This window comes from Cheilinus undulatus, linkage group 21 (genome assembly GCF_018320785.1).
Source record: "Cheilinus undulatus linkage group 21, ASM1832078v1, whole genome shotgun sequence".
Lineage (NCBI taxonomy): Eukaryota > Metazoa > Chordata > Actinopteri > Labriformes > Labridae > Cheilinus > Cheilinus undulatus.
Genome location: NC_054885.1, coordinates 33,464,313 through 33,478,122, shown reverse-complemented (window position 1 = coordinate 33,478,122; position 13,810 = coordinate 33,464,313). Strand labels below are relative to the sequence as shown.

Here is a 13,810-nt window from a genome sequence, read left to right as displayed (position 1 = left end):
CATTTAAAACTTTTTTTGGTCAGTATTACAAAATTCTTCACAGTGTCTTAATTTGAAAGGATGCTTAGAGATGCATTTTCTATCATGGCATTAAGATTTACTATTCAAATGAGCCCCCCTACTGCTAAACGGCTGCATGGTGGCACATGGGTTAGCGCTGTTACCTCATAGCAATAAGAATCCTGGTTTGAATCCCAGTCAAAGCCTTTCTGTTGAAGTTTGCATGTTCTCCCTGTGCATGTGTGGGTTCTCTGTGGGTACCCGGCTTCCTCCCACTACCAAAGAGAGGCTTGTTAGGTTCATTGATTATTCTTAATTGGCCGTAGGTGTGAGTGTGAGCATGCCTGGTTGTTTGTCTCTGTACATCGGCCCTGCGATTGACTGTGACAAGTCCAGGGTGTGCTATGCCTCTCACCCAATGACAGCTGGGATAGGTTCCAGCCCCCCGTGATCCCAAACGGGATAAGCAGTAATGGATGGACTGCACTGCTATACCAGTGTGGTCTGAAACTATGACTTAATGGTAGGAGACAGGTTCTAAGTGATTATTCTGTAAAAAAGGATGTTTAATGCTGTTATGCATTAAGAAATACACAGAAGTGCATATACAAAATGACTCACTGACATCCAGCGATTCCAGGTTAATGTGACAGCATTTACACCATTCAGGAGTTGCTTTCCCAGTGCAAATAACCCAAGTTAACAGATTTTACTATTACATTTACAATTATTTTCTGATGTTCTATTTTCATGGATTTTCTTTTATCAATTTAATATTATTGCATTATGATGTATTTTTGTTTGTTTTGCCTTTTATACCAAGAACTTTAGTCGACCCTGTTTTTTTTAAATTTACTGTACAAATAAAGTTGAAATTAAATAATGAATTACATCCAGAAAATGTGTTTTGTTATGCATTTGCTCGCTGATTTGGCCAGTCTCAAACTCAGGGCAGACATTTTCTAAGTTATACTTCCTTCATATTTGGTCCACATAACTTGATTTATGAGGGAGAGAAGTGTAGCTGAGGATGATGCTTTGGCTATGCTGCTTGTAAAACACCTAGCTTCCTAGCGAGCACATACTGCTAACATAACTCTTGTTTAAAGGCCAGTGCTAGTTGCATTAGATTGAAAATGCTAAGCCAGAACACGGTGGAATGAGCTAAGAAAACCAGCAACAGAGCCCCAGTGAACCAATTAAAAACATTAAAGCCAGTGCATAGCTCAATTCATGTTTAACTTTTCCTGATCCAGGGCTCCATGGACCAATGCTCTTGAACCTCTGAAGTAAAGATCATTTGTATGTTTCAGATTGGTTTATCTTTATACCACTTGTCTGTAATTAAGTAATTTCTCTTGATCAGTGCTCTTTGTGAAAATAAAAGCACTCTATTAAAGGATAAATTCGACCTGCTACACTGTAAGACCAAACATTAGGAGGTTGTTCAAAAAAAATGTTGTGTTAACTTGAAAATCCAAAATAGCTATTTTAAGTTTATGAACACATTTTTAGTTTTAAGTGAACAGCACTCATTGTTCCCAGAATGCCTTTGTGGATTAGACACTTTGCACCATGAATGAAGTTACTCACTCAGTTGGACAAGTCATGGATGTCCTGGTTCAGTGTGCACTTTTCACTTATTGCCATTTGTACTTCGTTAAATTGGCCTGCCTTGGGGACATTAATGTTCAAGATTAATGTATGTGATAAAATTAAAGGTAACTTGGAGTTGATATAAACACCTAGCTTTATGAAAAGTACTTAAACATGATGTTTTGAGTTGGATTTAAACAGAATTTTGAAGCGTAAGTCAAGCTAACCCAGCATAAACGTATGAGTAATGATTTCTCAAACAATCTGCATCCACTACTTCAAAAGTTAGACGTAATTAGTTTCAACAAAAAATCTGAGCAGTTTTAACTTGTTTGGTTTTACAGTGTAGCTGTTTTAGGCACATAAAGTGTGTTAAAACATGCCATCAGGTACATTCATCATTCACCTTTAATGACATAAGCGCAGCACTTCCAGGGCCCACCAAATGGCCACATTTTAAGAAGCACTGTCATATATAAATAAATAATATTGGAAATGGAAACAGTAAAACTTCTCTGTGATTAAATGAAAAGGATTTCAACGGCATCACAGAAGCAATTTACATGAGCATTGAGTTGAAACTTTACTGCGCTAAATCCATTCATTATAACTCTCATAAAGGTCACTTCAAGCTAAACGGACTTAATGAACTGGCAGCTCAAAGCATGCTAATGTCAAACATAATGTGATCGCAATTATTAGTTTCATTTGTTGCTTTGAACAGCAACTAATAAGATCAGGGAATTTCCTCTGACTTCATGGGGAAATTCGTTTAGGAATTTCCAAATTGTTCCACATTAAAGAAGAAAGCTACACGCTGGCTACTATTTGGATTGGCACCAGGGGTTTGGCTGTTCAAACTACCATGTGTCATCACAGCCACCTTGCAGCAGTTTATAAATTAAAAAAACAGTTCAATGCTGAATGCAGAACATGCTGGGAAGTCCTGAGGTGCGGCTGTCAGAATGAAATATGGTGAACTAACCATCCTGGCATCATGTCTTGGTGATTGTTTGAGCGGACTGGAGGACGTGGGTCCTGATGAAGTCTTTTCATCATACAGCCTTCTCCTGTAAGACAGAGAAACAAAGAGAAGTGTGAGAGGTTAACCTACAGAATGGGAGTGTGTATGTCTCTAGAGTCTGCTCTCATGTATCTTTTTGCATATGAATGTGCTTGCATAGGCAGCCTGCCTCGCTATTTGCACAGATCAACATCTGGCATTAGTTGCATGCTTTGTGGTCTGCACTTCATCTCATCTGAACAATAAATGTCTCTGCTATGCATCAGTTTGTTTCCATGGACAGCCCACAAGGCTGAAGTCTACAGCTCGTGCAATCCTTTTATAATCACACACCTCAATCATTGTCTCTCAGAATGCCCATCATGGTTTAAACAAGGAGCTTAACAGGGAACTGCTTATATTCATTGGCACACACGCACAAACACACTTCTCATTCTCACTCTGCTTGCTCTTGTACACTCACACAAAAGGCATAACCAGGCTCACTATCTCATTAAGCACAGGCACACGAGGCGCTAATGGCTCACTAATGCTAATTGAATGAAGATGTCAGAGACGACGGGAGGATGTAGGGCAACAATGGAGAGGGAACAAAACTGCTGTCATCTAATAGAGACATCAAATTGTGTTCTAGAGGGCACTGTTTCACACTCTCCACTCATAGCCTTGGGGCGCTCTTTTCCTCCCATGTCATTTTGTATGCAGTCCCAACACAGTGAATGTAGAACCTCATTTGTCACAGGGAGAGATATCTCATGGAGAGCAGCACTGTCGCTGTGAGGTTTAAGGAAAGACTGATGAATAAAGCGGAGCCATCTTCATAATTTTTATCATTTTCCTCTTGTACTCCTTCTTTAAGAGCAGGAATGCAACACTGATGCAATTTGAATACTTTTTTAAGGCTGTTTGTAAAGCAAATGTCAAGGTTTTTATTTGGGATCCTACGAAGAAGCTCTGTTGAGCTTTAACTGGAAAAAGATCTATTGCTGAGTGCAGATGCTCTAAAGGAAAGACGCTCTATTTAACAGCGACAACAGTAATAAAAAATGTTAAGGAATTCCATAGAGCTTTCATTTATCTGGTGTTAACTAAATATTAAACCTGTCTATAAGAACTATAGGTCCTCATAGAACCCTAAATATGGTTTTGCAGAACTAAACTGACATTAAGATGTAGCTCAAATACATTTTTAGAGTAAAATCAGTAAAATAATAGTAACATGAACAATTTCTGTACTGTTATGTCAAAATAAATCTAAAAAAATGACCATCCATCAATCCCTTTTTTCTATACCGCTTATCCCAGCACCAAAGTTATACATGCTCCGGAGAAGAAACATTCTAAGGCTCTTATTAAACCCCCATTTGTATTACTTGGGCTTTCTTACGGTTAATTCATTTTAAAGAGTGTGCAGTGGCTTGAAAAAAATCCTGCATCGTCTCTTTAAGCTACACAGAGCATTGGCCAGTGTTTACTACAACGTGGACTGTAGATGTCCATGTAGATTGGTGAAACAATACACCAGGGAGTCTCTCTATGACATGCCATCATATGTAATTAAAGTGCTAGAAATGCATAAATTAAACTGGATTAAACCTAAAAGAGCTGATGCATTCATTAACCAACAAGGATAACAGGAGAAGACAATGCTATGTAACAGAAAAACACGTTTGGACTAAAGTGATGTTTAACTTATTTAGAACTGATTAAGATCAGACTTTGGACACCAAAGTTTTCAGCATCTGTCGATTTTGCAAAGCTAAGTGAAAGTTTCAAGCTTGCCTGCATTTCTTGAGAACAAAAACAAGAAATGACCCAATATTTGGTGTTAAAAATCTCTACTTTGTCACCATGGTATCATAACACTTTCTTTCCAATATCTAATCTAAGGTTAAGGTTAAGGTTGTCTGTGTCTGTATAGGCACATCACACGCACATGAGCACACACCTGTAAGCACATGCAGCCATGAAACTTGGATAAGGGGGCCAAGCTTTGCAATCTTGGGCCTCTAAGTCAACAGGTGGATGAGGATAATTGAATCAGATGTGTCTGGAGTCTGAGGCCCGGAGATCAAAGCAGTGGCAAGTCAGGCCAGAGCTACACACAGGCAGACACACAAACACAGACACACTCACAGAAGAAAATGAGAACACCATGTAGAGCCTCAGAAGCTGCAGCCTGGCTGATTAAAGCAGCCTACCCCAGCCTGACCTCCAGGTGCAGAGGCACTGGGCTTGGGTCTCAGCCTCAGGCACCCTCAGGAAAGCAGTCTGACCTTGGGACACAAACATCCCTCTGCTCCTGCACACCCACCACCATAACCCAACACCACCTGGGGGCAAGAGCAGCGGAAACACTCTGGCCTGGGAGTCAGAGACGTGAGTCGTTTATAGCAGTAACATGGCTGACGCCTGCAACAGCTAGGACATTTTAACTGTCACATTTAAGAAGAAAAAAAAGTTTCAGATGAGAAGGAAAGAGGGGGGCTAAAAGTTTTCATATGAGGTTGAAGAGCGCACACATGGAGGACAGAAGTCAGAAGAAGAGAGAGAAGAGAGTAGCCCTGGGTAATAAATCAACTTGATCAAGACAGGCGGATACATTGTCAAACAAGACACAGTGTAAGAAAAATATTGTTTATATTGATATAGTTTATGCTAACGTTGATTAAAATATGCACAAAGTCAGGTCTAATGCTCAGAAAAGATTGTTTATTAAACTGCTAAAATGCTGAACACAAGACAATATATTTGAAAAGTTTAGTCTAAATGACAAACTATTATTTGATGTATTCAAATTAATTTAGGAGCTTCTTTATTAGGAGTAAAAATTGAGAGGCAGCAATTAGGGATGCACTAATGCAGATATCAGTATAAGGTATCAGGCCAATACCAAGCCTAAGTTCATGTACCCATACTCATAATACTGCAGATATTGTATCATTTATCAATTCAAAAAATGATGTTAGCCTCTCATTTGTGAGTAATGTAGTCCAGCTGGAGCCCTGTCTGCAGTCTGGTGATGTTTAAAATAAATAAGGATGACAAAAAGTTGTGAAGAAGTGAGAACTATGCACTTAAAACTATCAAAGGAAGGATGGAAAACATCTGATAAAAATAAAATGAACTTTCAAAATATTTTTTAGAACAGTTATGCTATAAAGTACTCATAATTTTATTTTGATATTCTGAATCTGTGAGCGCACAAGTTTAAGTACTAAACACTCACCATTGGGAAATTTTTGGTTATCCAAAATTGCAGGTAAACTCCTGCAGATGTCTTATGCCTTGAGTCGGCCCTGTCTATCACCTGCAGCAGGCGACATCCTGCCCATCATGTCAGCTGAGGCTGCACGCACTCCACAGTGTTATGCATGATATGAGGGACTGACATTCAGCTTGAATTAATAATGTGTCAGAAATACAAAATAAAAGAGTGGGCACACATGTCAAATCTCAACTCCAAGTTGGGTCTGAAGCCTTTCAGAAGTGATCTAAAGTTAATTTCATAATCTTATATCCAGCTGGCACACACACACACACACACCTCTCTCTCACTATCATCGCACTGGTGCAACAAGATGAAATAACCTTGGAGCAAAATCCAGTTTTCTTGTAACATGTGCAACATATAAGTTGCACCGTATAGCCCTGTGTTAATGAGACATAGGCCTACATGTTGGCAAAGTTTGGAAAAGATGGCAGCACTAGCAAAAAAAAAAAAAAAAAAAAAAAAGAAGAAGAGGTTTCTGAATGTTGCAAACACATTTGTACAATTTAAACAACAGACCGACTGTTTATCTTGTTGATTATTAGGCCTGATATTTGACAGCTGAAATATGGCATCTGTATCTGCACTTTATTTTACAGATAATCAATAAGAATTAATTAATCAGAAGGTGAGCAACTCCACTGCAAGATGTATCTTCCTTCTGGCTTTATTTTCACCTTCCATAGTTCCAGTTGTCCCCTACAAAACACTATCTGATTGGCTGATGTCACATAAGTGCAAGCCAATCGACACTTAAGCCTGAGTGCCACTCACACAGTGAGTAAAGGCAACACTTCCTGTTTTTCTGCTGATACCGTGTTGCTCTGAGTAATCTCTCATCGCGACAGAGCTAGTGCTAAATTCTTTATTTTCCTAATTTTTTTCAATCATGCAATACTTTTGTAACTTTAAGTACATGTTATTTGTCATAATAATTACATATTGGTTCCAAATACCAGTTATCACTCTCATGAACCACAAATAATCCGTATCTGCCCTAAAAAACCCAAACTGGTTGACCCCTTATTTAGACAGTTTTTTCTCTCGTTTTGGTTGAAAGTAGAACTGAATATCATCCAGTCTCTTTCCTTTTTGATGCTACCAATAACTAAAACAACTAAGATTTTATCATTTTTAAACTCACCATATAAGGGTACAGACATTTTGGCAACCTCAATACATGAAAATGTTGTCAGTGAATTTGTCCAACTTAAAGTGTAGCAGTTTGCAATTGTTGATAGTCAACATTGGGTCATTATCAGGTGTCTAGGACTTCTGTTTTGGTTTTCTTTGTATTAATCAGGTTTAAATAGTATTTGATTCTTGCAAGAATCATATCAAATATTACAATTCTGGGATTGTGACAACCTATTGTTACTTCTTACCAGAATAAATAGCCACATTTGCCATCCAGCTACAAAATATTGAAATGAGATTTTCTGTCCATTTTCCACAGCTTTGAAAGACAGACTGTCGGATATGTGGTGAGAAGTCACAAAAACAAACTTCACCTGTGAACATGGCACCAGCTAATTACTAAGTCAACAAGTCAAATACGACCCACACTAACTGATTTTTCCCTTGTGTCTTCATCATTATGCTCTTCTCAAAACAAGGTGGCTAAAAAAGATAGACTGGTTATAGATACTGAACACCAAAGTTGGTTTGTGTGATCTCTTGACCCCCCCTGGCTCCACTCACTAAATGTTCTCCCAGTTTTCCTCTGTCTCAGTCTAAGCGTTAGACAAAGCAGTGGCTCTATCTTGTGGCTAAAGTATGAATAGCAGAGCAATAGTGGAAGCATGTTGGAATTTGCTCAGGGCATTTCAGACTAATGAGGCATGATTATGCATCTGCTAAATGACACAAACACACAGAGATTCAAGTTTAAGCAGGGTTTACATCTCAAAATGTCAGAAAAAAGTCATCCCAACTTTGTCTATATGTTCTGAAACTTGGACTGGATGATTTCACGGGCTAAAACAAGCCCTGCCCATCACCTGACTAATGGAGAGTGAGACAGAGATCAAACGTCCCCACATCACACGGAGGAAGTCAGACGAGTTCCTTCCATTTAATCTTATCTAAATGAGACAGACACATAAAAGGGCTCTTGGCCTAGCTAATTTTCTCCATCAGGACGTTAGCCTGTGATCTGAGCGTCTTTCATGGTCTTATCCCAATCAGACACTATGGTACTCAGCAGTCTGCTCCCCATAAAAACCCTTCTATCCACTTAGCCTATAGGAGAGGGGAGGGAAAACTTTGTCTTTCTGACAGCAGTCATGCTTTTGGAATTCAACAGTAATGTAACCTGTTACATTATGTTCTAATAACACAGATACAGTATACCATTCATTCAAACACATCAGTGATAGTTAGAAGCAGCACTGCTTTACAATTTGGTTTGGTGTGTTTGACATCCATGGGTCTACAGGTCACTGAGGGCAACTGGACTGTCATTAAACACAAAGAGTGTTGATTCCTCCCTGCTGACAGAATGAAAAAGCAAAACATTTTCATAGACAAGCTACACTGTTAATACCACATTTAGTACCAATATGACTCTGCTAGTGTCTAAAGCCCATTGTCTGGTATATGTGTATTCAACTGTTGCAATGATGTCAGTGAGCCTAAACAGCTGCACTGAAGAGAGTTTTTCATTACAAGCTAGTTCAGAAAGATTTCTAAGGCTCCAATCTTTAGCTGACCTGAAAGCTGACAACTTTTTGATGTAAGATTTATTTTATGTCTATTCATTTGTATGCAAACCTGACACATAAATTGAGTTAGAAGACTTTCTACACTTGATAAAGCTCCTAAACATGAAATAACAATGCATTTTGACAATAATACAGCTCAACATTAGATTGCAATCCTCCAACAGACACATAGCCTGCTGGGTATTGGACTAACAGTCTAACGTCTCATGAAGCTCTCGCAAATGTGCACAAGCATATCTAATATTCACTCTAGTCCTTCCTCTTGCTCGTTTGTTCGCCCTTTTTCTGTTTTTATCTTGATTGATCATCATCCTCTTCCACCTCGGTCTCAGCGATTGTATCAAACAGTACTGAGGCAGACTAACTGGCATCTTATTAGCTGATGGATGGTGTGTGAACTTACTGCTGAAAGCAGGTGACTGGGGTACTCTGAGGAAAAGTAATGGATGCCATTCCTTCTATTCACAGCTATCATATGTTATCAAGCAATCATGAAATTACCCCCTGGTGGGCAAGAAGGGCTTTCTACTGCTTTACATTTCTGGAAAGTTGACGATCATGGTTGCAACCTTTGTGTTTCAGCCAGTTTAATTAACCACTTTAAAGCGTTAGTTCAGGCAGGCCACAGAGTCAAGTGTTGCCACATAATTGAGATCAGCTGATCTCACGCAAGTCCTCATTAGCTGACAGCCAGCTGATTCACCCAAATCACACTATTGGCTAATCACTCTCATTCTGACATATTTAAACTGCACTGGCCTGGCAAAGCTAGAGCAACCTTTATACATCATGTGCATTGCCTTTAACACTGCATGGCACCTGCATCTAAATGGACTTGAAGCATTTTGTGGCACTTAAGAACGCTGTTTCTTCTTGTCTAGATCTTTGCTTGTGTTGTTCTTGCTCTCAATTGTATGTCGCTTTGGATAAAAGCATCTGCTAAATGATACTGTAACAAATGACACTGTAACAAAGCTTTGCTGCTCCCTCTGCAAGTTGCTTTTGCAACCCTCCTCCACCCCAGCTTCTTCTTTATTCTGCTTCTGACTTAATCGGTGTCATTCTGATGTCACTGATGCCTGCTCTGCCTTGGGTTTTTTTGCTGCTTCTCTCCCTGCCTCAGGCTTTCCTTGTATGCACAGGAAGGCAGGAACGTGAGCTGTTCCTGCTTGATGCTTTCCACATAGGCTTGTGGAAGGACATGGGGATCCCAGAACAGCCACACGCCAAATATTAACAACAGATATTAGTGCAAATTAATAACTGCTAATAAAGAAACATATTTATAACTGCGTTTCATGTGTGTTCCTTGACAAAGTGGTCCTGACTAAATTATTTTTGTTTTATGAAATAAAATTGGTGTTCACTGAAAGATAAGGGGACAAGCCCAGGGTATACTTATTCAAAACCACATCAGAGATAGAAACCCAGAGGGGGGTAAACAGTGGATTAATGCTGTAGATGTTCTGCTGTCTCTGTAGGTCATCACAAAAAATGTGTTATTCTGAACATAATATGACTTTTTTTGGTACAAACAAAAACGTCAGTGCAAGTAATGGTATTGTATTCTAAAGCCAGAAATGCCCATGCTGTTTATTTCACTGATTCAAGCATATGGCCTCTGGTAAATATCATTAAAGTAAACAAAAGCCTGGAAACACAACAGTCCTTTAACTCACAACCTGAACATGACAGATAATAATCCACTTTTGGTCATTTATTAAAACAAAAATTAATATGTGTCCTGCTGGTAGGGGAAAAGCTTTTTTCTTACCTAAGGTAAGTAATGAATAACATGTAAAGACAAATCCTAATGACCGTTTTACAGAAATCAAACACTCTAAAAGGCCCTGACAGTGAAATTTGAATTAAATATGGCAGCAGAGGGCCTGTACTTTCTTTTACACAGTGCCCTGGTGGATATTAAGCTCTCTTTACCACACTTACAGTGCTCTCTTTTTATTATGCTAATGAGCATATCAAGCCACTGGGCTCTGATTTGCCTTTCCTTGTTAATTGGAATGAAAAACCCTGAGCCATTACTAGCATTGCTTTAGTGAGCCCCTGCACTGCCTGAAGTCAGAGGAAATATCCTCAAGCAAGCCACGATGACTGATGATTTAGAGGCATGTAGACGACTTATATGCATGAATGTGTATGCATGTGCACCTGAGCAGCACATTAGCTTTAGTAGAGCTGTTTTAATAAAGCAGGGTGAATACAAATACATGTATTTATGTTCCAGGCATCAAGCCTTAATTGTTTAAATAAAACAATTTAAGGATCAGACAACAAGCTAATGAGCCATGCAGTCTTCCTCTCTACTTTCCTCCTCCCTGTGTGGGAGTCAGACCTCAGGTTCAACGGCAGGAAAAAGTCTGAAGATGAGAAAAAGAGCTGGAGAGAGAATACAGGAGGTTCCTCATCCTTGTCTCGTGGTGTTTTCAAGCACATCTCTTTGAAAAGTCAGAATGGACAGCTCATGCAGACTGATGCAAGTACTCAGCAATGTCTTTGGCTTTTTAAGATAGAGCAACTGAGCAAATACGATGGGCGATCAGTCATGAAAGCTGTGTGTATCCAGTTCTAGAGTCAGGTCCAATGTTTTTGGTTAATAAAAGAACATCAAAACAGAATGCTTGGATAAATATTTTATGGACATATGTAGCCTCTTCAGAATCAAACAAAAAAGTTTAACATAAGAGAGGCTGAGTCAACAGCTAGAGCAAAGCAGGAGGGCTCTACTTTAAGATAAAATGCTCACACGTCACTACTGGTTGTAAAATGTGAAGGATTTCAAAAGAGGATTTTAATGACTGAATGTGAGCTTTGAGTCCATCTCTGAGGTGTTGACTCACAGTGAAACAGAGGTCAAAATATTGATTCGATTCATGTTACTAGCTTGGTTGTGAAATCCATATCCAACAACTTGTTGAAAAGAAAAGAAAAATCTTAAGCTGAAGGATTTTGTAAAAAATATCTGATTATTTTTGACTCATACTGCAAATTCGATATAATCGGTTGTAATCAAGGGAATGTCATTTTTATCTCTTTATGACTTTGATTGAAAAATTTTTTAAAAAACGAGGAGAGTTTGATTTTTTGCACATTACTTAAAAAAACTCACACTCGAATGTCTGTGTGGTGTGTAGGGCATAACATCTCTGCTGCAAAAAAATGTATCAAACTGGTATTTTGATAGAATTTAGGTTAAAGAAGAAATATTACACCTTGTGTTGTGTGACATGACAGCGTATCTGAGTGAAATGTTATGTGTGATTTGCCTTTGTGAGCTTTATATAACAGTATTTAAAAAAAATGTAACAAAGCTTGAAGTAGGGGCTTAACAAAACTTAGCATAAAAAGTAAGTATATTTGTGTTTGTTAGATTATTTCTTTGCTGTTTATTTCCCTTTAAAATGGTGCCACATTTGTAAGGATCATGCATTTGTGGGATGAGCAGCAGAGCTGAGCATGTGAGTTGCACACATGAAAAATTTGCCAAATCTTCTCTGCCAATGCCACAACAGCTTATACTACCATTTACTCTTGTTCGGTGTTGTTCAGTGGATTGGATGATGAAACAAGACATATTTTCAATGTACCAATTTTTCCATTTAACAAACAGGAGCCTCAGTAGTGTGTGGAAGAACCATACGCACCCATAGCAGCCTGCCACCTCTTCATGCTGGTAACCAGCCTGGTCACACACTGCTGTAGGATGGCATCTCATTCTTCACCCTGCAAGTCAGCCAATGTGGTTGTGCTGCTGACAGGCCTTTCCATCCTCTCTTGCAACAAATGCTGGTTGAAGAATGGGATGCCATCCCACTGCATTGTGTGTGACTAGCATGGTGACCAGAGGTGGAAATAATTTTGACCTTAGACTTTTTTTTTAAATAACTTTGTTTCTGTGTGCAAAGTAAAATAATGTAAGCATACAAAATAAAACTAGGATGTTTGGAAAAGCTGTTTAAAATTCCTTGCTTTTTTTAATAATACTTAGGAAATTCTTAAAATGAAATGTTCATAGGAGAGCTAATAACTTTGTTTGTATAACAAAGTATCTCAATGTTTTCAAATTATGGAACAAATTTATTGAAAAATGTGTAAATAGTAAATGTTTAACTAATGTTCACATGTAACAAGCAGTGAAATGTACCTGTGATGAGCTGCAATAGGTGTGGAACTAGTTCTGTCCTTTAGGTGGCTGACAGCCAAAGGATCATCAGTACAGCCACCCAGCTCTCCTGTCACCCACTCAGGCAGTCCTGAACTGCTGTGTTGTTCAGCCCGACCAGTCAGTGGGTCATCGTAGTAGATGAACTACGAATTGAAAAACAAAAACAAGAGAAATGGATTGTGTTAATTTGGTCTAGTAGTGCATTGTTATGCTTTATTTATAATCTAAAATATATTAGTTAATTACAGCTGCCACTCATATAAGTTTCTGAGAATTTAAAACTAACAAAGACAGCATTTCAAAAGTTTATTGGCTTCGGTGGCTTAAAATGGAACAGTTTTGTCGAAACTACATCATAATCAAAGCCTCACCATATAATTAGGGAGCGTCTTTAGGGCCCCAGGTTCTGGTTTACTTGTGAAAGGCAGCTCCAGGACCCCTCTTTTGAGCATGTTAAGCAGTAACCGGGCATACATATTGCGGTTCTTACGGCCTATCAGACCTGAACCATATGTAGCCGGGTCACACAACTTCTTGATCCATGTGGCACACCGTTGGCGCTCTGAGGATTGTAGTAGAGAAAAAAGAAAATATGATATAGCTCAATCAAAGTATTATCTAGGTAGTTAAGCCCTGAGGGTTGTTATATCCACGTAAATTTCCATAGACTGAAGAATGACGAGCACAAATCAGAGCTTGCTTTCACAGTTACATCTGGGGTTTCATGTATTGTATGTAGATACTACAGGAGTTGTTTGAGCTCACCTGTCTTGTTGGGGTGTTTGAGGACATATGGCTTCATGTCAAGAAGAAAGTGGTCAAACTCAGTGTCCAACCTATCCCATGAGTCCTCATGTTTACTCATAGTGACCTGAGAAAATGATATTATGTTACAGCGACTGGTGAAAGGTGGTTTTTCCAGTTGGCTTTACCATAACAATAGTACGTGAGCTAAATAGTTATTATAATGTTACCCGAATTCTACACGCAGTCAAAACACAACTTATAGACAG

General features: G+C 38.8%; 1 protein-coding gene across 2 annotated transcripts in view; it reads right to left on the bottom strand.

Annotated features, from left to right (window-relative positions):
• Window positions 1-13,810, bottom strand: part of cep112 (centrosomal protein 112) — a 211,097-nt gene that overhangs the window by 196,950 nt on the left and 337 nt on the right. For both annotated transcript variants that reach the window (XM_041816932.1, XM_041816933.1), the window contains exons 2-5: window positions 13,563-13,668; window positions 13,169-13,359; window positions 12,777-12,940; window positions 2,582-2,666 (exon numbers count right to left, since the gene is read on the bottom strand). In XM_041816932.1, coding sequence (XP_041672866.1) covers window positions 2,582-2,666; window positions 12,777-12,940; window positions 13,169-13,359; window positions 13,563-13,662 — 540 coding nt within the window. In that variant the 5' untranslated portion in view covers window positions 13,663-13,668. The remainder of the gene's footprint in view (window positions 1-2,581; window positions 2,667-12,776; window positions 12,941-13,168; window positions 13,360-13,562; window positions 13,669-13,810) is intronic.